The sequence below is a fragment of the Hyalella azteca genome, unplaced genomic scaffold, assembly GCF_000764305.2.
Source record: "Hyalella azteca isolate HAZT.00-mixed unplaced genomic scaffold, Hazt_2.0.2 contig2210, whole genome shotgun sequence".
Lineage (NCBI taxonomy): Eukaryota > Metazoa > Arthropoda > Malacostraca > Amphipoda > Hyalellidae > Hyalella > Hyalella azteca.
Window position 1 is genome coordinate 477 of NW_025932494.1, and position 24,313 is coordinate 24,789.

Here is a 24,313-nt window from a genome sequence, read left to right on the forward strand (position 1 = left end):
ATCTTGTGTCTCCAACAGGTAGAAGATACTGGTTTTCGGAGATTTCTGGAACCAAGATTATTCATTTCCAGCAAAAAACGAATTATCTCACTTGACCAGAGTGATAAAGCAGGCAAGAAAATAGCCGTGTTAGAATATGAAAAGATAAAAAATGACAGCAAGATACGAATAGAACAGGTAAGAGATGACAGCACGATACGAATAATCTTGTGTGAGACTTCGCCTTCATGAGACGTCTGTCACCAGGCCGAAATGGAGAAACAAGGAATGTTACCTGCATAAGAGCATCACCCCAAAGTTGAAACTCGCAGTCAGTTGCCACAAGCTCAAAGAAGGGTTGCTCAAGAAACACGCTCATATGAACGTAAAATCCCACAGAACCTAAGAAGAGCCACAAAAACAGTGCTGCAGTTAGATTGATTGGAAAGATATTAAAAAATGGATCCTAAGCAAGGAATATTCACAACTGAAATGACACACCCCGGATCATTATGCAGCAAAAACATGTTAACTGTGAAACATAATTATGAATTCAGTACAATAATGCTACTTTTGTACTATGATTACGAATTACTCGTTAAAAACATGTAAACGGGGCAAACAAATACGGCCAATCGGGAGGTACGGGAAGGATACCAAGTTTTAATACCTACAACGAATAAGAAAAAAATGTGGTAGGTACTTGGCGTGTCATCCGCAATCCTTATAATAGAGATAACAAACCAGGCATCAAGGCACAACGAGTCCGACATCATAAAGCTCATCGAGAAGAGAACAACAATAGATCAAAAATAGAATGAGATCTGTTAAATACACCTTTAAGTAAACCTGCAAGCTTAATGAAGTTTGCTTCACAGCTGCTGTAATAGCTACAAAGCCTCTATTTACTATTCACACGAGATCTATAAATACCAACATTAAATTAAACCTTAGAATATCTAGATATACAATTTTCTTTAAATAAATTTAGATTTTTCGAATACAAACTACCGCTGACAAGTCGCAATCAGACTTCATCAAACTACAAACGACTTCATTTATTTTAGAACAAAAATTTACTATTGACGCGAAATAAGATAAAAAGCCTACGTGGTCCGCCGCATACTTCCCAAGAACTTACGTCACACCAGAAAAATTCCAGGACTAGAAAATACTGGTCTTCTTTGACTAAGAATTTCAGAGGACGCGTTTAAGTGGTGATTGCATCGATGCTGTCACATAAACGCAGCACTCCTGTTTCGTATTAAACAACCACGCAAACGACATGGTTGCGATGGCTGCTAACTCTGAGATTCATAATAAGCGATGTAAGTAAAAAGATGTCTAAAAACTGAAGACTAGAAAACGTGGCACATACGTGGTCGACGCGATAAATACTGCACAAAATAAATTGATTCTCAAGATTTACCTAGGAAAGAGAATCAAATGAACATGAGCGAGCTACACTACCGATTACCATATATAGAATTTTCCATCGTTGACTTCTGATACTTTGATGCAACATGCTGATCAATTAGTCCACGAGATGATTTTTTCCATAGACTGTTATAACGGATAACGGAAGATATTTTGTGCAACAGCCTACTTGGCATTTCGAGTATAAAAAAGTCTAGTAGCTACTATCCAACGTAGAGCTGAAAAGCAGAAAAATGATCAGAGACAAACCTAAATCATTGACTTAGCGAGCGAAAACAAAACAATCTCGCAACAACAATCAAAAGTCAATAACTGTCAACAAGTCAAAGAATTAACAAAATACTTCGTATCACAACTTTCAGAAAGGTTGATCACCATTCAACAAATGATCATTCAAACAATTGAATTTTGATCATCAAATAAACCCTAACTGAAACTGCAAACTCCTTGAAAACTTCTAACTTCATGACAAACTCAGTTCATTAACCCATATAGACGAACAGCAATTAGCATTAGGCTATCTTTAACGTAAGTCTAGAGCGAAGAACTCATCACTAGTGACCCTGAAATTCCAGGCTACTCAAATCATCGTTAGTTTAACATCATCATGGTAAACTAACTCACGTATAACTCGAATAGTTGAGGCAACTCACGCGCTACTTAGTTAAATACTCAGCAGGATACTGAGGAATCGTGCAGCCCTTTTGCTGCAATATTTGCCGGGCTGCCCACATCCCTCCCTCAATGCAGTCTTCTAAACACCGTCCAACGCTGAGGCAAGCCAGGAAGCCTCCTACAAACGAGTCTCCAGCACCAGTGGTGTCCACGATAGAGTTGACACTAAGTGGCGCTACATGTTTTTCCCGCACAATTCCGTCACTAGCAACGTACATTAAAGGCAAGGAACCTTGAGTCATAACAACAACTTTGTCTCTCATCATGGAAGGGACTGTGCCATTTGTGGTGCCACACGGTGATGTGTCAGAACACTTGCGTAAGGCAAAGACACTGTCACTTTTCTTGCTCTTGCGTTTTTCTGAACGCTTCCTCTTGCCGGGGGGAATTGACAAAATATTGACCTGTTCATTCGATGGTGACACAGGATCATCACTGTCGTAAAGCACTTCACTGTTGTCAAAATAATGACTGTTGCTGTTCTCCGAGTCAGGCGAGCCGTTAGTCACCACAGACTCTTTGCGTGATGAAGAATCCAACTCTTGCGAGGATAAGTTCATGGCGAGGTCAGCACAGGAGTTGCTTGGCGCAATAACGACAGCTTCATACTTACTGACAGCCTGCAGTATAGAGGGGAGGCTTGTGACGATGCTTGCTTCTCCAGCAGGCTGGGCAGAGGCGAGTGCTGGCAGATCAACATGCTTAGCAAGAGTTTTGTACTCCTCCACAAATCCAAAAAGTATATCAACGTAAGGTAATATCTGTTTCAATTCTTCAGGATGGTTTTCACACACGTAGCTGCCGCAAAGATTGAAGATCAATGTTTTTTTATTCTCCTTAGCGTATTTTGCAATCTGAGGAAGAATAGGAACATTATATCACTAACAATATCTTTTCTGCTAAAGTGAAATATTTTTAAATACAAAGTAATCTCATTCTAAAAAAATTGATGAGTTGCTCTCAAATAATAACAGGTTGTCTAAAAGATAGGCAATTAGAGTATGCCTTGAGTTGGCAATGAGTATTCTCACCATTAGTGCAGTGTCAAAGCTGTGAGTTATGAAGTAGCCTTCTACGTACAGAAGAGGAGCCAATGCCATGTCTTCTAGGCATGGTCTAAGCTCTGATGCATTATCACCTGTTTAAATATAGTAATAATAAGTTACACATTAATGTAGATATTTTATGTATATGACATTCAAGAGATTAAGAATCAATGATCCTTTTTGCAATTTTTAATTTTGACCAGTATATCTTAACTAGTAATTGCAATTTCAATTTCTTTCACACTAAATATATTGAAAACTTATAAACACCAGTGCAAATAATATGCATTATATCTAGACAAAATATGGTAAAATATTTCACAATCCCACAAGAAACTTTTTCAGTAATAAAGACATTCAAATAAAAAATGTGTTTGTGTGCAGTTAGGCACTGACTAATGCTGAAGTCTTGGAAGACGTGCTCAGGCGGGCAGTAGTTAGCAGCACCGATGTCAGCACAGAGGCAGCGTTCCACTCCCAGCACCAGAGCCACACAGCGACCTGTACTCTCTGTGGTCACCTCCAGCATTCTAACCAGTGAACAGTACAATGTTAAAAACAAAGAAAAATAATGTTAAATTGGGTAGCAGTTCACATATACCTATATACCTACATATCTGAGAACAATGCATCATGCATACAGCATGCAATTCAATTCGCATTGCATTGTCAGCTGAATGTGATTGCACTAGTTGAATCAACCTATCTTATGTATAATCACCTGGTGTTCACCCCACTGTCATGAATGATTCTCAAGAGGCGAGTGGCAGCCTCATCAACACCAATGCCACCCATGAACAAGGCTTTCTTTGGCTGCCCCAATACCCAGGTGAACACTCGGGATGAGTTTAAGGCACAACCTCCAGCAGAGCAGCTAACATCATACCTGAAAAAATTGCAATGAAAAGTCCAGAAAAAAATGAAATTGCACTAAATTTGAGAGTTATAAATCAAAATTGGATTTACATCAATGTAAAATAACTGGTATATTTATAGGGCCTTTCTTCCAACTGAAACATGAAAATAAATTCAATAATGTAGAATAAAATTTGTTGAAACAATTTCATGGATCTATTTTTCAAAATTATTGAAAACATTAACCATCTTTGTACTATTAACATACTGTTCCTGTACAAGATTGAACAGCTCCTTCTGTTCTTCAGAGACCTCCAGCTGCCCGTCAGTAGGCAGAGAAAATCTCTCATGCAGACTCTGGTCCTCCACCACGGCCGTCATGTCCAGCAGAGGATTGCCAAAAGCAACAAGTAATGGCCTGGAGATGCTGCTCGACCCATTACTGGAATCCATCATCTGTAAAAAGATACAAAATTCACAGTGATCATTGCCCTGACAAAAAAACAATTTTAGGAACTCAGGAACCTATAATGTAGAAAGTACAAAAATTATCATGCCCTAAAGAGCAATAAGATAAATCAATTGATAAAAATAGTTTTAAATTTGAAAATTTGCATTGAAAGCAGCATAGAGTGCATTTATTTGAAATGATATTAATAATAAAGATTTGAAGTACCTTTAAAAAGAAAAAAAGTATAATGAAGTTAAATATTCACATGATAACACAAATTCCATATTTCAAAATTCTGGTTATCAGCATTTTTGAAAAATGTTGAGATTTAAATTTTAAAATTGATGTTAAAGAGTTTCATGCAAAAATTCTTAGTACCATCAGCATAAAAAAGTAGTAATTACCATGTGAAAAATGTTGTCCAGGGCTGTCAANGCAAAAATTCTTAGTAGCAGCATAAAAAAAAGTAGTAATTACCATGTGAAAAATGTTGTCTAGGGCTGTCAACATGTTTCACATTAACAAAAATTTAAAAAATATCAAATGCAACCAAAGGAAGTTTATTGTCACTTCTGCTGATGCATGAAAATTTTGGATACCAACAGCAAATATTTTCTCAAAACATTATAAATCATAACCTTACTGAAATATCACTAGGAAAATTTGCAAATAATTGCACAAAAAAGTTTTCATTTCCTGGAGTCTTAAAATTAGTTTCTGATTTGACAACTTAGCATGCAGGAGTAAAAAGTTCTGCTACAAATTATGTTTAACACCACACAAATGATGACTAATCAATGCATTGATGAAGTAAAAACTAAGATTTAGCATACACAAATGATTAATAAGTAATCAAAAACCATTATCACAACTGAATGTGGTTGGGTGGGGAGAAATTAATTTAGGAAAAAAACTCATTTAGCTGACTAGTTTGGCATAATTTTACCTTTGGTTTACTATTCACAATACCTGATCAGTATTGTACCACAGAAAAGTGGAGATTAGTAAAAAATTAAAACAGAAAAGTGGAGATTAGTCAAAAGTAAAATTATCCATGTGCAGATTTTTTTTTGGCTCATTTACAAGCCCAATTTGAAATATTGCGCAGAAGTTTAGTGACATCCTTCATCACTCGTCAGATTCAACGCACAAAGTTTTCCTATCCTCTCTATTCTTTCTTAAAGATCTTCACTCTCTCTGGCGTGCACTCAACAAGTGCACGGAAATAGCACAAAGATAAACAATATTACCATTCAATGAATGCAGTGAGCCCCCAAGCAGTTCCCGCATCACATAACCAGTGCCATAATAGAGCTTGAGCAAGTGGGGTTTGGCAGCTCACACACGATCGCCCAGTGTTACCCATAATATGTTGCTATAGCTTATTACTTTATTAGGCCTACTGTAACTATGTATTTCTCTATCATATTTCCAGCTTATGTCACCAGTCACTTACATCACCATTGTCACCAAAATGACCAAATGACACCAATAATAGCAAGTAAAAACTACCAAAAGAAACGCTTTGTTTCTTCTAACTTACCAAACCACATCTGTGTCAAGTTTCCTAAAATTGCAGGTAAAAATGATTGTTTTACTGGCAATTTTTGAAAATTATGCTTGAAAACTATAAAAATAGGAAATTTTTAGCGCATTTTCTCATTTATGGAAAAAATGCACTATTGTGCTCGCCATGTCCATCTGTCTGTCTGTCCGTCCATCTGTCCGTGACTTCAAGTTTTTGTTGACGAGAAAATGCGCTCTCTGTCACTCACTGCAGACTGCAGTCTGCAGTGAGTACTGAGTTATATTTTTTTATTTTACACTGAAGCAATTAGGAGAAGGTCATAGCTGGACATAGAAAGGGAATCAAAGGATAAAATTAGCCAGATTCATGGGAGTTTTTGTGCAACTCTGAGGCTCTGATTCATGGGTGCCTTCTGCCCAACTTTTCAGTTAGGTTTCAGGTGTCTTCCATCCAATTTTTATGTTTGCATCACAGTTGCATTTATTTCTTAAGCACTTCACAAAATACAATTTACTTCCTTATAATAATATATGCTGTGAGATTTAAGCAATAAATATTTAAATAGCAACTATATGATATTTAACTTTTATTTTTAAACATTAGACTTTTCTTAAGGATGGAATTACAATACAGCAACTATATGATATTTAACTTTTATTTTTAAACATTAGACTTTTCTTAAGGATGGAATTAGGTACAACCGTACAATACTTCATTCAAGATTTCAAGGTTCATTTATTAAAAATTTGAAATCCACATGGGATGATATAGGTTAGCCTACCTCGACCTCCTTCAACTTACTCAATTGATCCAAAATAATCAGCTTAGATTCGGAAATAATTTGAGTTCAAAAATTACTTACAACACTTCTATATTAAAAAAAAAAAAACTTTTTTCAAGATTTATTAATATAAGAAAATTTTTTATCATTATTTAAATTATTCATTCTTCCAATTGATTCATGCATTGTCTCAAATTTTACGCAGAGGTGCAAAATTTCAGATCAATTGGAAAGGTAGAACCGTACCTAGAAGTGTGTAAAATATTTATTAGGTACCTATAAGATTTGCAGCAGCGGGCAGCCTAGCTCCCTAGCAGGCAAACAATTACAATTTACAAACAAACCTACTTAAAGATAAGTGTTATAATAATAACAAGATCAAGTTTAAGATGCTTTAGCCACTATAATATGTACAGTAACAGTAATAATTAACCTTCTCAAAAACCATATTGAAGACTCCTGGTCCTGACTCCAGTCCAGTGGACTGAGTCACTCACCTCACAGTCTTTCAGCACTAACTTGGAGAACAAAAATTGTGTTAAAAAAACGTCAACTCATCAGCAAAAAAATCTGTGCAACTGCAAGCTTTAAATATTCATAAGTTAATACGAAAAATATACACAATCAAAGTGAATAAAAAGGAAACTTCTATTGGAAACCCGACCGGTCAGGCGGGAAGACCAACTACAGTAGATGCAGCCAATCTACCGACACGACCTACCTCGACCGTAGGTCACGCAAAAGTGACACTTCTAAACCGTCACCGCGCTAAAACGTGTTCACTGACCGGCGATCAGGAGTAATCGTTGCCTAGCAACCAAGCCGAGCGTCCTGTCCGTTTTGCAAAGTGAAACAAGTCTGTACCTGATATCAATTTTTTTTCTGTATAATGTACTCCAGCTCATTTGTCCCATCGACTTCACTCCCGGTTGCAATTATTATACGATAAACGTTAAAAAATGAGTTGCCAGATGAAACCTTTCCTCCAGATTTCGTCCAGCTTATGTTTGACCTTGCTTGAACTTGGAACAGACATAATGCGTGGAAATTTTCAACATAGCATAATTTTGTCCATTTGTGAAGCCAATTTTTGGTCTTATTTAAATGGAAATTGCCTCCTTTGAAACAGTGAAATTTAAGTATTGACGTTGAATTCCATTATCCAACCTTTCCCTAACCTCAACGAAGCCAGAGTTAATTTTCAATCACCGTCCATTAGTTACGAAAAAAACTTTCAAGCATGAAAGCCTTATAACCAAACAAAAATAAGAATTGTTTAACTGTATCCTAGGCCGGATACAAGTTAATAAGGTCCCTGTATAAAAGTACCCTAAAATTGGTTGTTCTGTGAAACTGAGTACGAAATTATCGAATTAAGAAAACATGTCTCATTGCGGTTTGGAGGTCAGTGTAGGTATAAAATATGCCACTGTAGTTTAAATACGGATTATTTTAGTTCATGACCAAAGTCTGGCCTAATAACGACTGAAGCGGTTTGGTGGTAAGCGAATTTCAAACGGCATTCTGTGGTGGATCTTGTACTGAGTAAGAATATCCAGCGGCGTTCTTGGGTGGTTATTTTACTGAGTAAGGATATGCGGCGGTGCTGCCAGGTGGATCATATACTAATATACATATCCAGTTGCATTTTTGGTGGACTAAACGTAAACTAAATTAAAACGGAGCAAAACTCATGTAGAAGCCATGCAGGCCCCTGCAATGACCTGCACCGACACGGGATCTTGACAAAACTATCGCTTCCTGGTCCGGGGCTCTGCGGGTATCGTGTGGGGTCAAGATCTGAAAATCGATGCAAGAAGCAGGGAAACGCAATTACGAGATGCATGCGAGTGGGAAAAATAAAAATAACATATTTTATATATTATAACAAGAAATGTATACATTCATTTTCTGTAGCTTAGATATAAACGTATATATGGGCTAAACTGATGCCTGTCTAGGCTGTCTTGAGGTTGCGCGACACAAATGCAACACAAATTTGGTGCTGTGCTAATCACAGCCTTGTCGACCTGCAAATCCAATTACTTGCCGCCACAAAATGACCGCAAGCTCATTCATGGCGCGCTAACTCGACGCGATCGATGGTGGCGGCAGGGCATGACAACCCCGACAGGGAGGGCACTTCCATCGCCTCGTTTGCACCCACACGAGCCTCCGTCATATCTTGTCTGCAATCTTTTCTACTGGTCTGAACCCACTGGTCTTCTTCTCCTAACACTGGTCTGAAGCCTACTGGTCTGAACCCACTAGTCACCCTCCACCACACCGGTCTTCTTCCTGCCACTGTTCTATTAATGATCTAAAAATAATGAGCTTCCTACGACTATATACACTGATTTTAATTGATCGAGACTACTTGTATCGTGTAGAGTTTTTATCAAATCCCTGCAGTTAACTTCATGTATTCATTGTTCATTTGCAGTTTGACAATTTTTACGTGCATTATCTGAACATTATAAAGCGTTTTTTAGTGAAAGCTCTTCTCATTTTAAACTTTTCGAAAGAATGTATGATCTAAATTTTTATTTGTGTGTGGAACTTTTGTTCATGGAAATCAAGATGAATAAACCATCTATGGCATGATCGCATCCTAAAATATTAACAAAATTCATGAATTTCATTCAATATAACTGCATAATCAAACCTAATTTATATGAATCTATACTATAAGCAAAATTCGAAAAAAAGGTGAAATTGATTAAGACTTCGTACTAAATAAAAAAAATCTCAAAACGCCTCCGGAATGCTGAGAATTGCTGACGCTCCGTCGGCTGAGGCGCGGACGATGGATGTACCAGCAAGTTATTGCAGACTCAGCTTCTGTGTGTCTACATATTTGCTTCTCATGTCTAACTCGAATTGAAATTATTAATGCATTTAATAAGGAATTCCTCCCTAAGATGAATAGTCGGAAAGAATAGATGAACAACTTAGAAATAAACTAACGATTAGATTAAGTTTTTATTGAGAACAGGATAAAATTTTAATTAGTGCATTTTATTGTTTAATTCATCTCGCAAATTTCTATTAATTAAGAGAAGCTTAATTTTTTGCAATAGCAAGTTGCGGGAATTTGAAACAATATTTCGGAGGACCCGCCTTAAATGAAATTAATATATGAATGGTAACCGTGAATTCAGGTTTGAATAATTTCATTTCAAATAAAATTAACCATCTCATAACGATGCACGCAATTTTTTTTTCTTTTTAGCCCCTCGATAAACTTCAACCACACCGAGCAATGATATATATAACAAAAAACTAATAAATAATAATAATAATAATAATAATAATAATAATAATGAGAACACCAGGGCTTGTACGAATAGTTAACATGATGGACGTAGTAGCGTATGCAGTGAGCACTGTGCAGATAATTATACAAGGGTTGTACAAAAAAAAAGCACGCAGCAGTAACGCAAGTCATGCTATTGCTTCCATGTCAGTACGCGCTCTGCGTGACATCGCTTAGTTTCCTCGCGTGCCGATGCCGCAGTGCGGGTGCGGTCAAGAATATATCGTTCCAAGCTTGCCTGAGTAAATTGCCAATTGTACAATTCGGTTGCGCAAAACTGCAACACACCAGAATTTTGATTATCAGGGATGATTATTCATAAGATTATAACGAATGATTCACACCTGCAATTTCCTAATCAATGCCTGGGACAGATAAGGGACAGCGGCTCAAAACAAAAAAAATATATCGCAAAATTTTTATTATTATGTCGGCTGAAAATAGTACTATGCGATTATCTTTTATTGCCGACTTCCACGGCAAACAGTTATTTCTGTTGTCGCTTCATGAAAATCAAATATCTTAGGTCAACTGAAAGATATTTTCTTTGCTACGGGCATGAGCGGCAGAAGGCAGTGATGTCCGGCATGCAGTTGAGGACTGCGGGACGGCATCCCAGCGTCGCCATGACAACGCTTGACCTTGCATCTCTACGGCTTCTTTCCTACGTTTATTTCCGCTCTGACCTTCACTGGGGACTTGAGCTTGTCCCAAGATATCTGTAGCATTTAGTTCACACAAATTAAACAGGTCGTTAATATTACGCTGCATTCGTATGACATTAGTCTAATCATGATTAGTGATTAGAGCGTAAATGTAGGAACGATATGAATAACCATTACACATCGATCGAATTACGTAAGCGGTAGAGAAGTGTTGGCGCGGATAAAAATATATTATGTTCTTATGTATTTTTTGTCAACCCCAAAAAGGCCGAAACAAACATAAGTTTAAACAAGTAGAATTTTTAAAATATATTTCTGTGGAAAAAAAAAACATTGCGAAAAAATAAAAATGTATGTTTATTTAAAGTACGCGAGACATTATCAATTAAAGAGCCCGAGTCATATTTCACCACACCTTGTATATTGACAGAGCTAGGCTTCAAACGAACGCACACACAATGTTTCGAAAAATACACAATTAGGAAGTTCAAGAGGCTACAATATTTCAATGAATGAGTACGACATAATAATGATAATTGGTTAAGCACAGGCATATTTCAACTTGTGATCAACCTTATACAATTTCAAGGCAGTGGATATCACAAACTGAGTAGCATTCATTTGAAACCTGAAGTCGAGCAAGGCTCAGCTGCTTCATACACCAAAGAAACACTGATTACACAATATCAGCTATAACCTTCTTGGTGAGTAATATATACAAGTGAGCATCAATGGGAAGCAACATACGACGATTGTTAATAGCTCATTTTATATATCTCGACTCATTCAGTTAGCAATTTAGATGAAAAAAACATTTTTTGGCACGAGAATATGCTAATTGTCTCCAGTCAGGAAGAGCTCGCATATTAAGGACGCACCCTGAAAATATTTCAAAGCAAAGGCGAATGTTCTAATTTAGTTGAGCTGGAGTCAAGCGAGCAATCAAATATCTTAGAATAAAACAGGATGACTCAAGTCACGCACGGTCACAGTAAGCATTATGCAAGCAGGACAGAAGAAACTCAAATGTCCAGGTAACTGTTCTGGAAATAAATGTTAACGTAAACCCTGAAGCAAAGCGAGCTAGCAGGTGTCTTCCCTTTCCGTGAAGTCAAATTTAATCTCTTTATTTATTCTGGTGGTTATGAGAACACCAGCAATATTATTACCGATAACTTAATGTCAGTACTAACGAGTAAACGTAATGACAAGGCTATAAGTAACTACACGCAAGAAATGCTTAAAAGAATTTCCGGGCATACACGTTAAAAGCGATTCAATTTACTCAGAAAAACTTAGCAGTAGGTACTTAGCAAGGGAATACTAATTCGTAACCAGCCAATGGAGATTGACTCAAACTTACAAATAGTATCGTCATAGATCTACCTATATAATATAGTCGATTGCCACGAAACGATTCGTGCAGTTTGTGAAAGTTGAATCATGTTGACTCCACTAACTTATTATTAAGAGTTTTATCAAGAGGATTTGAATTGCATCTTTCTAATTAAAGAGGGAATTCGTGGACCTAATCTCAGCCATCCCAATGCGTGATAGCAAATGAACGTCCTTCTTTGAAGCATTCGATGCTCAGGACATATGAAGGAACTACGCTGAGAAAAGATCTATTTTAAAGTAACGTATTTTTTGATCTATGAGTAACTGCGTTACTCTGAACAAATTATATGGACGATTGTACTAGAAATATTAATCATCTACATCATCTATGTCGGAGATATAGATGCTGAATTTCGCAAGTCCGAGATCCACGCTCAGTGCGCTGCTGCACCACAATGCCAAATAACTACAACGCTACATACATCAGTCCTCTTCATTACGAATCTGCAGAGGATGCTGAGGTTTAAGAAGAGCTTTGCCACAGATAATCTGTGCAGCGAGGTATAGGATGAAGGCTGGGAAGACGACGCACAGGAGCTGAGTTTGCAGCGACACGCCAAGCACGACGTAAAGCACGAGTGTCAACGCCAGCACCGACACCAGCAACTGCACACATACAGAGCAAGGGGCATGATGAAAGGGATTGTTGATGGTAGTTTTGCGTGATCGCACTTTTGTCATTTAAAATCTGTGACAGGATACTTTTTTATTTAATTTATGATGTATTACACTTGATTTAAATTAATTTATGCTGTAGTATACATGACTTGAACTGATAACATTCGACACGTACAATTGAAATGGTCACATGCAAAACTCACAATTTATTCGCGCTGACAATTCATTCACTAAAAAGTCTCTGGAAGTAGACTCGAGTATTTGTTTGAATTGACCCGTCAAGCTTTTGTAGTCACTTGTCAAATACTCCTACATTTTCATGACAAAAATTGCTTCCTAGATCATAAAACACTAAATTTTAGATAATTACAGAAACGTCAACAAGAACTCGCTGGCTCATGTTTGATAAATAAACGGACTAACTTGTTTGCTGGCAAGCCTCCTGAAGCTCAGCCGGGGTGGCAGGAGGCGGGCAACCCTGACGGGGTAGAGAGCCCCACAGTCGCCCTGCGGCAGACCGCCGCCCTTGCGATACTCGTAGATGGTCAACGGTGCCTGCAGGACACAGCGCCACAGCATCCCCAGCACCCCGGCGGCGTAGTAGCCGAGTTCCAGTTCACGTCCGTACTGTGCATGATAATATCGCGTGAGCTCTTGTTTAGGAGGTGACAAGTTTTATTTTTGTAACTAATAGACGGCGATAAGAGGCAGACGAGTTGGGAGGAGAGGTAGACGAGTTAGGAGGAGGCAGACGAAATAAGCATCATACATATAATATAAAAATTGTATAAATTATGAAGCTTGTAAAGTTGAGCATGCTCACTCTAGCGTTGAGATACGAGGCGAGGAGATATAGCCAGCGCACGAGCACCGCAAACTCCCCAGTGCTGATGGGGCGCAGATCGGGGTCTCCCTCGAACTTTAGGTCATGGCGCCGCAGTCCGCATACCAGTTGCCGGCGTCCTGAAGGCAGGGGCGTTATAAATATTAATAAACGTATCCTGGAATCACTATATACATATAACTTCAATAAATATAATTTCTCGCTGGCGTCAGGATGAATTATTAATTAATAACAAAGGCAGCTTGATACTTTTAATCTCATTGGCATCAGGAATGTAAAGATTGTTACAAAATCTTCTTGAACAATTTTAATGTAATTAAATGTATTGTCAAAAACGTAATTATCGTGATAATTGTGATTGTCACATAGTGGAAGATAACGTGCAATTTGAATGCTAAAATAACGATTCACCAACATTTTGAAATCTTAGAATCGTAAATTTCTTTCAAGTTGTATATATTTAAACTAGCCCACAGACAGTTGAGATTCATTTCAAGTTTATAAAATCGATGATTTCTGCAACTATTTTTGAACTTCAGGTAATACAGTGTCACAGCAAAAAATCTTGCGTAAAATTTCAACTAGATTGCAAATTTTTAAGTTCACTAGATTACAAATTTAAGTTCACTGGTTTACTAATTAAATCTACTTAGGAGCCAAGCAGCTCACCTTGATCTGAAAGCACAGGCCCGTTTTCGGTCTGGATTTGGTCCGGTACAGATGTCCGGGTTTTGCTGGGCGAATAGTCGCTGCTGAATGATGGGTGGACCTCTTCGTTGATCTGAGAGGAAGTTTATAATTTTCATTAACATCTGCTCCTCAAAACCTTGTACCCCAAATGAACTTGGACCACCGGACGATAAATGTCCCAGAACGAAAAAATACAGAAACAAAGGAAAAAATTGGCATGGAATAAGTGTTGCATGGGACAATAGCTTCTTCCCGGAATATAACAATTGTTTCATGTTCTTATGAAACATTACGAGACAGATATACTACATAAAACAAGACATACCATACGGCTTCGAGACAGGAGGAGACATTCCATTGCGTTACGCGATATTTCGACGACCAGATTTAGGACTAAATTAAATTTTTGACTATTGGTGAGCAGAATCAACGAAATTTAGCTGCCAACGTCACTTGGCAGTTGCATTAATGGGCAGACTTAGCGACTTACAGTTCGCAGATTAATTTCACTTTTACTTAATACCTCACCTTAAAAATATTCAAATGTATCACGGATACCATGACTTGGTATAGTTAAACTTGATAAAATTAAAATCTATCACAGGTAACATGATTCGGCAAGGTTCACCGTAAAAATATTCAGATGTATCACAAATACTATGACTTGTATAGGTAATTTAATAAAAATTAAAATGTATCACCGATAACATGATTCGGCAAGATTCACCTTAAAAATATGCTGGAGATGAGCAGCGGCGGCCTGGAGGTGCAGGAGCGTGCGCTGCAGTTCGTCTGCCGCGCTGTCGTCGGACGGGGCGCCGCTCGCCGCACTCGCCAGCCACTTCCACGCCCGCCATAACGCGCCGCCTTCGCTCTCATTATTGCTGCTGTGTAATTGATAGGGAATATAAACATTATATAATAATATCAACATATTCAAAGGATTAGAAATATAATAACATAATTTTAGGTGGTAAGTAATTACAAAATTACTTTGGCTAGTGCCGGATTACACGAGATCGCGAGCCTGTTAACAATAAGAGACGAATACATTCATATCGAGGTAGCTGGACTGCAGGGTTTAACCTAAAATGTGTACGAGTGATTCAATAACCAAAACGAATAAATGACTCGACTCGTACACGAACTAATTGAATAAATCACACAATATACATGTTGTTCTAACTTACACAAGAACATAGTACAGCACATAATTTGTGAACAGCATTCGGCACCAAATATTTTGAGGAGCATACAGCAGCAAATTTTTTAGTAGTACTCAGCATCTAATGCCACCTAATACCACGCAGTACTCAGCACCTAATACCACGCAGTACTCAGCACCTAATACCACGCAGTACTCAGCACCTAACATTGTACAGGTACTCACTCTCTCTGAGTAGGTTGGTCCATGCCTGCCAGCTCCCCCTTGACGGCGGCCTCGGCGGCCCGCGCACCGCACAGCACCTGGTACGCCTGCACGACACGCAGCACGTCACACACGACACGAGGCAGGGTATACCGTATTTTAATTGAGTGCGCCCGATAATATATGTTATTATGCTTCATAATTATCAACACACAACATCACCAGACAATTGACCAATAATGATCTTTGTCTTTGAACATATAGGTACTCACAGAGTGGTTTGCCATAAACTTGTAGAAGCTGAGAATTTTTTTAGTAAATAATTAAAAATAATAAAATTGTATAATTATTAAATTATTATTTTGCTACCAGGCTTTGCGTGTGGCGTCCAAATATTGAAGTATAAACGAAGTGAGTTCCTTCCATCTCTTGGAAATGCAAGCGAGCCGCAGCAGCCACAGCCTGCGCAGGCAGCTGGCCTTCTTGCTGGTGGTTTTGCCGAGTCTGAAGCCTCGGTGGGCTGCTGGGGGACAGCAGAGGGTGGGGGTGAGCTTGCAGGGCTTCCTCAGTAGCCTGCAGGATCTCAGCAAAATTTGGCAAGGAAAATACCTGCAATGAAGAATGAAATCAGACAACTGAGCGTTTAATGACGCAGAAGATTTATTGAACCAAATCGTTCATTGTGTTTGGTCATCAAGTAATCCTGTCATGCATATCGGCGCAATGAAGAGAAACAGGGTCAAATAAACTCTGTGTTGTGAGTAAAAGCAAATGAGCAACGGTGAACAATTAAGTTTCGAATTCACGGTGAAGCTTCCTAGAATCGGAACTGATATGTCAAATTTACAGCGAAATCATATTTTTGCATTCGCGTTTAAAAATGTACTTGCATCTAAATTCTTTTAAAGATGCGGGAGTTAGTTAGATATTCAGAAAGGTATGGCGGTGTTTATTTTTATTAAACTTGACAAGATATTTGTACTTGCTTTACTGATCCTGTAGAGCATATGGGCATTCTTGGGAGCTGATAGGTCCAGTCTGAGGAGCCTGGGCAGCACTGTAGTCAGGATACCAGAGTAGAAGAGTAGATTGTCGGCCATGAATCGCTGCCACTGCCACTCCACAGGCACTCCCGACTCGCTAGGGTCAGCAGGCCTGTGCAAAACAATTCAACGGTTATGCAGTCGAGAATATTGAGCTAAATCAAGTGACAAGCTAACGTATTGCGAATTGTTAATGCATAAAACTTCAGATATTTTCATGATGGTCAAACGAATCAAAACAGAAGAAAAATTTGAATCAACATTGATAACCTTACAGACATCAAAAATTCCATATTAAAACAAAATACGGGACAGAATGCGCACAAAATCACGACAGAAATGAGCATAGGAAATGAATTTAATTCATCAAAAATGCCAATAGATTGGATACCCAAAGTGTTTAAAAGGCAGCTACCATAAAATAACAGAAAACATTATTGGCAGCTAACACAACGCAACTCTCACTTATTGATGTCAGTGTAGCGCCATGACAGGCTGTATCTCTCACTTATTGATGTCAGTGTAACGGCATAGCTGGCTGTATCTCTCACTTATTGATGTCAGTGTAACTGCATAGCTGGCTGTATCTCTCACTTATTGATGACAGTGTAACTGCATAGCTGGCTGTATCTCTCACTTATTGATGTCAGTGTAGCGCCAAGGCTGGATGTAGCTGAGCCAGGCCTCCAGCAGGAGTCTGAAGGATGAGTCCAGAGGCCAGCGCTGCAGGAGCTGCAGGAACAGCGCGTAGAAACTCTTGCGACACATCGGCCACACGCACCTGCAGTCATTGAACTATCTGAGTTAACGTGCAGTCAGGATCAATAAACAGTAATCGCGTCAGTAGCACATCTCAAAATTAGACCGACAAATAGGGATATACATCTCCCTTGTTATGTAAAATTTTGTTGGGTATTAGAACATTAGAATAGGTATTTGGGTATTATAAAAGGATTACGCTTTAAATTGTTCCATGTTACATAACATTCTGATGATTCAAATTAAATAATTTAAAACTCTAGGACATTGTAATTTAAAATTGATAACATAAAAATCTTTAAATAAAGCTGGTTATTGAGTTATCAAAACACACAATTATATTTTTTAAAGATGTAATTAGATACAAAGCAACATATTTTGAACAAACTTATAACGATAGATCAAAGAATCGTTTGGGCATAGAGGGATTGAAAACAAGCAAAAATGTATGAAGGTGTATTTAAAACCTAGAATGTTTTGACTGTATGTATGAGTGATGAAAAATAATCTAGATCATTCGTCTGCTGAAATTGCCCAACTTCACCAAGAATAAAAAGAAAATAATTCACATTTTCCTTGCGTTTCGGAAACCAGCTCAAACACAAGTTAAAAATATAGAGGAATACAAGTACAATCAATATACAAAAATAAAATGTTCATGAAAAGCTTATTTATTTAAAAAACGTTTAAAACGTAGGAATAGCTTTCAATCTCTTTCGTGCAAAATTGTTGTGGCGAGACCTGCGCAGGTTGTCTAGAGGCGACGGTTGGGCGGGTTTGATGCTGTTGCTGAAGTAGTGTAGATGCTTGATGACCATGCGTACGGCTCTGATGTGCTCACACATGATGCTCGGCCCGATGCCCTGTACACGAAACAACGTTCATCAACATACATATAAATGTTTCTATTTATAAGTTTAAATTAATAAGAGTTTTACACAGCTTGCTTATGATGTTTCATATACATTTTGTAGTCTTACGCCGGCTGTGGCTGCAGACGGACGTGCATTGCTTTGCTCCGTTCGCAACTTACGCCTGTGTAAAAATTTGATACCCTCGTGTTGAAAACTACCTACGTCGCAAATCTTTATAAGCCATTTCTTTCAACTAAGAAGAATACCGTACGCGTTCAGGATTTTCTGACGTTGAATGCTGTGCTTTTAAATCTGACTGTGGCGACCGTTACTCTTCCGAAACCGATCGGTCATCTTGACTTGATCGGCCCTCGTTTTTCTACGTCGCAAATCTTTAAATCAAGTTCTTCTGAATAAAAGGACTACACTTTGACGATCTTCCTACGTTGAATGCTGTACTGTGCCTTTAAATCTGACGGTGGCGTCCGTTACCGGGCCATCTTGGCTTGATCTGCCATCTTGGTTTGAATCTGAATCTGGCTGGAGTGGGCGTACGTCACCAGGCTCCGTTCTGATCTCGTTTCTTTTTTTTTTCTTGCTGATCACGTAGCTTATTTGACGCAAGCTACGTCGATGTTAGCGTGTTTTGACAAGGGACTATATTTTGGTTTTCGGTTTGGCGTTCGATATATCCGGCTTCGAGCTTACTGTAGACGTTTTATGACCCAAGCTAAATTTGCCTTTATGTTTTATGACCAAAGCTAAATTTGGCTGCTATTCATGGCGCTGTTAGCTTACCCGGCCGGCGGCCAGCTGCTGCAGACCTTGATCCATCCAAATCCGTTGATGAAAAAAGGTTGATAAATTTCTTCACATTTGTCCCTCGCACTCACTAGATATCGTCTTCCTGACCGAGACCTGGCGCGACGTTTACTCGGTTTGCATCGCGCGTCTTCGCGCTGAAGGACTCAAGGAAAGAGTACGTAATAAATTTTCTTAAAATAAGGTAATTAGTGTAGAAAATTCTAGGTGTCATTGAAAGAAATGAAGTCTTTACAATCTTTGCTGCCTTATCCAGGAGAAGCTGATGAGTCCATTACAAGAAACGCTCTTACCTTCCCCAGTTCACGTCAGCACCAATGGCTTCATATCAGCCAGTACTCTCAAGGGTATACAAAAATATTGAATAATGAATTTAATCTCTAATAGGAGATTACTGTGAATTTCCGCCCAAAGTAATTTACCGTAACTACTTCAACGATTCAGGAAAATAATAAAGGATTGACTACCAGAAACTTGAACAAGATTTATTTAAGTTCGCAGGCTAGATTCACGGCTGGCTCGGTCATCCAATTCATTATTCACTATTTTTGTATAAAGGGACCGAGAATATTACACGGGCCACAGCAAATCAAAGTTACATTAGAATGGCACCGAAGTGGAAAATAAACAAACGAAAATGATTGAAACCCAGTAATAGAAAACAGTCAAAGAGAACGAAAGATATGACACTATCATATAAATCATGAAATAGAAATATAACAAAAAACAGGCAAAGAATTAGCTGATAAAAATGCTTGACGAGTCAGAGCAGCTGAAAATCAACACGTTATCAGCTTTATAGCGATGAGCGTTACGGATGCATTGCAAGCTCAGGAATAATCTAGGGTTAGGTTCTTTAAACACTTGCTAGCATTTCATGTTCAACATCAAAATAAACTGATATAAGTCTGTAAATAAATATAATATAAGCCAGAAATATTAAAAATATTACTATATTAGCAGTGTCAGCTCAAATGATGCCGATTTTGGAGCGAGGGTCTGATACATATTCGACTGTTAATTCGCAGAGAATAATCGGGTTTCGTTTCCATTTTCAAGAACTAACATAAAATCGTTAATTAGAGTGTGAGTAAAAAGCAATTATGGGACGATTAAGCACAGAGGATATAAATAATTGGTGCGCCAGCTTGTGAGCAGGGATGAGTTTTCAGCTGCATTAGCATGTTGAGGTTGACGGCAACACAAGCGCAACAAAAGAACAAGATTTTAAAACAATCTAGTCGGCACTCACGAAGAGTGTCGGAGGCACAAACCACTGAGGCCGACCATGCATGGCAGCGGCGCTGTCCGTCCACAGCGGCATCTGGCGGCACACTGAACGTCTACACTTGATCTAATGACATGGTACTGCACACCTAACTTCTACACGTATTCTAATAACGTTATTTAGTACTACATTGAACTCTACGCTTGCTCTTCTAAAGTTGTTCTGCACACCAAACTTCTGAACCTGCTCAAACAACATTGTTCTGTACACCCAACTTTTGCACTTGTTCACACGACATTGTTCTGTACACTTCACACGTCTACAGTTGTTCAAACAACATTGTTCTGCACATAAGGATACACTATTTAAATGCAATAGTCTTGGTGCGTAGAAACTTCGCATTAAATTTCAGGCATTTAGATTGTCACGGCCTTTGCGTCTTATTTGAAGTTCGACATAGTGGATGTGTTTGGCAACCGCGCCCTCAAAATAAAGTTCAGGAGTGAAAGTTTTTCAGAGACCAGCAGTGCAGAGCGTCGTGTGAAACATTGTGGTAAGACCTCGACCTTGCCGGTCAGCAAAATTCGTTATTGCTAAAGGAAGAAAACTATGCAAACGGCACAGAACAAGTGAGTGCTTGAGGTTCATTTCTAAAACATGGTAATATCACTCAACGGTAATGCTCGAATTGGGAGCTTCAATCCTGAGGCTATCGTGCCAACACAATAATGAAGTCAGATGAGCGAGGGCTGGAACGTTATTGCTCACTTGAGCAGGCAAGACAATGCGCAATGCAAGATATTAAACCAAATTACTGCGTATTATGGGACAAAATTGTTGTTTCAGGCGTCAGAAAACTTGCCGCGGCCAAACAAAAAGCCTTTGTAGAGGAAGCATGCAGTTTGTAGCAACCGAGACAGACTCGCTCTTAACGCAGGGCGGCAGGCGCTAACAGTTTTATAGCATAGGTACGTTTATATTTGGAGAACTAAAAGATAGAATAATCAACGTGATCGAAATTATAGAAGAGGCAAACGACTAGAGGCATAACTTTGCATATATTTTTTTATCGAACACTTTAAAATTGTGACTAATATTCAATATCCGAATATATTACAAAGAAAGTAAAAGGAAAATGCTCCGTCATATACAAATACTTTGAGCGCATTTGTCTATTGTCAACATTTAATATTAACACACACCAATTTAAATGAAACTATTCAGCAATGCTTGTCAGTGGAAAAAATTTTCCACTGAGCTTACAAAGCTATCGTAGATAATAATTTGTAACAGAAATAATTAATTCCACTGTCATATTAAGAACAACAATCGAATAATAATGTCGTAAAGACGCAGAGAAACGAGGAAGATTTGGTCCAAATATTGATGTGCTTTTTGTTCTCATGTGAGTCATCCTGTTCCAGTTTGGCCGGAAATACGCAGAATCAGTAGGTACAAATTGCGGAAAATTTTCTAATACTTGGAAAATACGACCCATTAATTTTTCTACTACAAACAGAATGTTGAAGAATCTAGGACCGAACCTGGAGCTGGTGGTGCGTAGTGCCAGGAGCGGTCCTGAGGGAGGCGGTGTTGGGGGACATGGGGGAGGAGGGGCGGCCACCTGGCCTACCCTGGCACTGGTTCACCCACATCTCCACCAGCACCTGCAGCACCACCTGCAACACAAGCACATTACCAGCACCTGCACTACCGTCTGCAACACAAAGTCTACAGAAATTTTCGCAACGTTTGCACCAAAAATGAAAATAATATCTTATCGCAATACCTCGCAATTCCCAAAGCATTTTAATGGCCGTAGCATAATTAAATAAATGTCTCTAAGTGTGAAGCCATTAATTACACTTCAAACATGCAGTAATATGGTCACTTGAAAATGGACGAATCATCACAGCGCAAGGAAGAAAATCAGATAAAAGTGAACACTAATAAGACCACGCGTTACCTGGCTGACCCAGGCAGCGGGGCGCTGAGGTAGTTGGGTGTTATGGAACGGGGAGGACGTGTGGGGAGAGTACAGGTGGGTGTTGTGTGGTCCTAGGGCGTCAGGGGTGCTGATGGGTGACATCAGCTGCGTCAAGTGCTGCAGCCCACTCACCGTTAATCTGACATAATAACTTATATTAACATTCCCGCATAATTTTTTCTCGCTCACGCACACAATTTCTTCTTGCTTATCATCGTGACCGAGAAAGAAGATATGAAATTAACGACCAGACGCTCGCTATTTTTCGGAGCGTTTATCTTCAAGGTTAAACTGGAGGAATTCATTCATATTAGTTTTTATAACGTTCAGAATTAAGAAATGTTGTAAATTTCGTTATGAAAGCAAGGGTTTATAATCAGGTTACTGAAGAGAACTGAAGCAAGAACCTAGCAGCAATAGGCGTGTGCGGGGTCGCTGTGAGGGTCGAGAATTGCGGCGAGGCGGCGGCGTCGTGGCAGGGCAGGAACGTGGTGAGGTAGTCCTCCAGCAGCGTGGGGTACACCGCGTCACCCACGCTGGTCCATGCCAGGCCCCCACAACCCTCAGCCACACCCACGTGCAGCAGGTAGTGGCTGAAGTGGAACATGTAGAACTCGAACGAGTCTGCATGACTGGGCTAAGGAACCTTGGTCATCTTATCGTTAATGTCACAAATTCTTGGTTAGTGAAATAACAGGTTTAGTGAGAAACACGTGGAAGAGGTAGTGGTTGAAGTGGAATATGTACTAGTCGAGAGAGTCAGCGCGCCGGGGTTAAGGAACCGTGGTAAACGTTATCACAAATTCTATGGTAATTCCTGAGCAGGCTTAGTAAGAAAGAAGGCTTGGATGGAAGAACACACAGGGTAAGCACAGGTAAAGGTGTGGCATGAGTTAGCGATACGATCGAAACGTTTGATATAGGATATGATCGAATGGCTTGATGTAGGAAATGATGGAGTGGCTTAATACGGATATGATCGAGTGGCTTAATACGGATATGATCGCGTGGCTTGATATAGGATATGATCGAATGGCTTAATACGGATATGATCGAGTGGCTTAATACGGATATGATCGCGTGGCTTGATATAGGATATGATCGGGTGGCTTGATATAGGATATGATCGGGTGGCTTGATGTAGGATATGATCGCGTGGCTTGATATAGGATATGATCGCGTGGCTTGATATAGGATATGTTCGCGTGGCTTGATATAGGATATGATCTGGTGGCTTGATATAGGATATGATCGCGTGGCTTGATATCGGATATGTTCGCGTGGCTTGATATAGGATATGATCGGGTGGCTTAATATAGGATATGATCGAATGGTTTGCTATAGGATATGATCGAGTGGCATTATATAGAATGTGAACCAGCGGATATGAAACGCTCACAGCAGACAAGCATATGTGGTCAAAATATCGATGGGTGTGATGACCGACGCAAAATAAATAATGCAAGTCGAAACTTCCAAGAATGGTTGAAGCTCAGAATATGTATATACACACTAACATTGATAACCTGTTCTGCCAGAAGCTGGAAGATTTCAAAGCACAGACAAAAAGTCGCACAATAAGCAACAATTAAAGGATACTGAGGTGGATGCTGTGGGGCAGCTTGCCGGGGCCCAGGTTGGGGACCTTGCCGGCATAGAGAGGCCCTGGCGCGGTGCCCTGTAGGATGGCGCTTTGGACCCCTGCCTGAAATAAATACAAATTCTATAAGTAATGAAGTGGAGCGGAACAATCTTTTTTGTCAAAATAGGCTTGTCTCTTAGAAAAAGTTGAAATTTGCTCCCATTAATGATTTCTGTTGATATTATCAAAGTTTAATTAGAAATTTCACCGAACTATCATAGGACAGATTGAGGAAGACATCCAACTTACGGGGAGGGCGGTGACAGGGAACTCGAATATCATGAAGGTATCATGCGCGTCCAACTTACGGGGAGGGCGGTGACAGG

At 39.1% G+C, this 24,313-nt stretch overlaps 2 protein-coding genes across 5 annotated transcripts; both read right to left on the bottom strand.

Moving 5' to 3' along the window:
- Positions 1-734: 734 nt before the first annotated feature.
- On the bottom strand, positions 735-7,535 carry LOC108674465 (adenosine kinase-like). Of its 4 annotated transcripts, none has more exons than XM_047885498.1 (7): positions 7,474-7,478; positions 7,250-7,266; positions 4,261-4,448; positions 3,859-4,023; positions 3,534-3,667; positions 3,123-3,229; positions 735-2,945 (listed from the first exon to the last, which is right to left on the bottom strand). In XM_047885498.1, exons 3-7 carry the CDS (start codon positions 4,446-4,448, stop codon positions 2,073-2,075), a joined length of 1,467 nt encoding a protein of 488 aa, XP_047741454.1. In that variant the 5' UTR covers positions 7,250-7,266; positions 7,474-7,478; the 3' UTR covers positions 735-2,072. The 4 variants fall into 4 exon arrangements, with proteins under 4 accessions (XP_047741454.1, XP_018017907.1, XP_018017905.1 ...); XM_018162418.2 differs by having other exon boundaries at positions 7,250-7,270; XM_018162416.2 differs by lacking the exon at positions 7,250-7,266 and having other exon boundaries at positions 7,474-7,535.
- Positions 7,536-11,071: 3,536 nt separating this feature from the next.
- Positions 11,072-24,280, bottom strand: LOC108674464 (sphingomyelin phosphodiesterase 4). Its single transcript, XM_018162415.1, has 15 exons — positions 24,237-24,280; positions 23,945-24,050; positions 22,753-22,969; positions 22,325-22,484; positions 21,903-22,037; positions 18,196-18,317; positions 17,333-17,476; positions 16,639-16,807; positions 16,022-16,261; positions 15,674-15,759; positions 15,011-15,170; positions 14,263-14,374; positions 13,573-13,712; positions 13,173-13,376; positions 11,072-12,737 (listed from the first exon to the last, which is right to left on the bottom strand). Exons 1-15 carry the CDS (start codon positions 24,267-24,269, stop codon positions 12,555-12,557), a joined length of 2,211 nt encoding a protein of 736 aa, XP_018017904.1. The 5' UTR covers positions 24,270-24,280; the 3' UTR covers positions 11,072-12,554.
- Between the last annotated feature and the right edge of the window lie 33 nt (positions 24,281-24,313).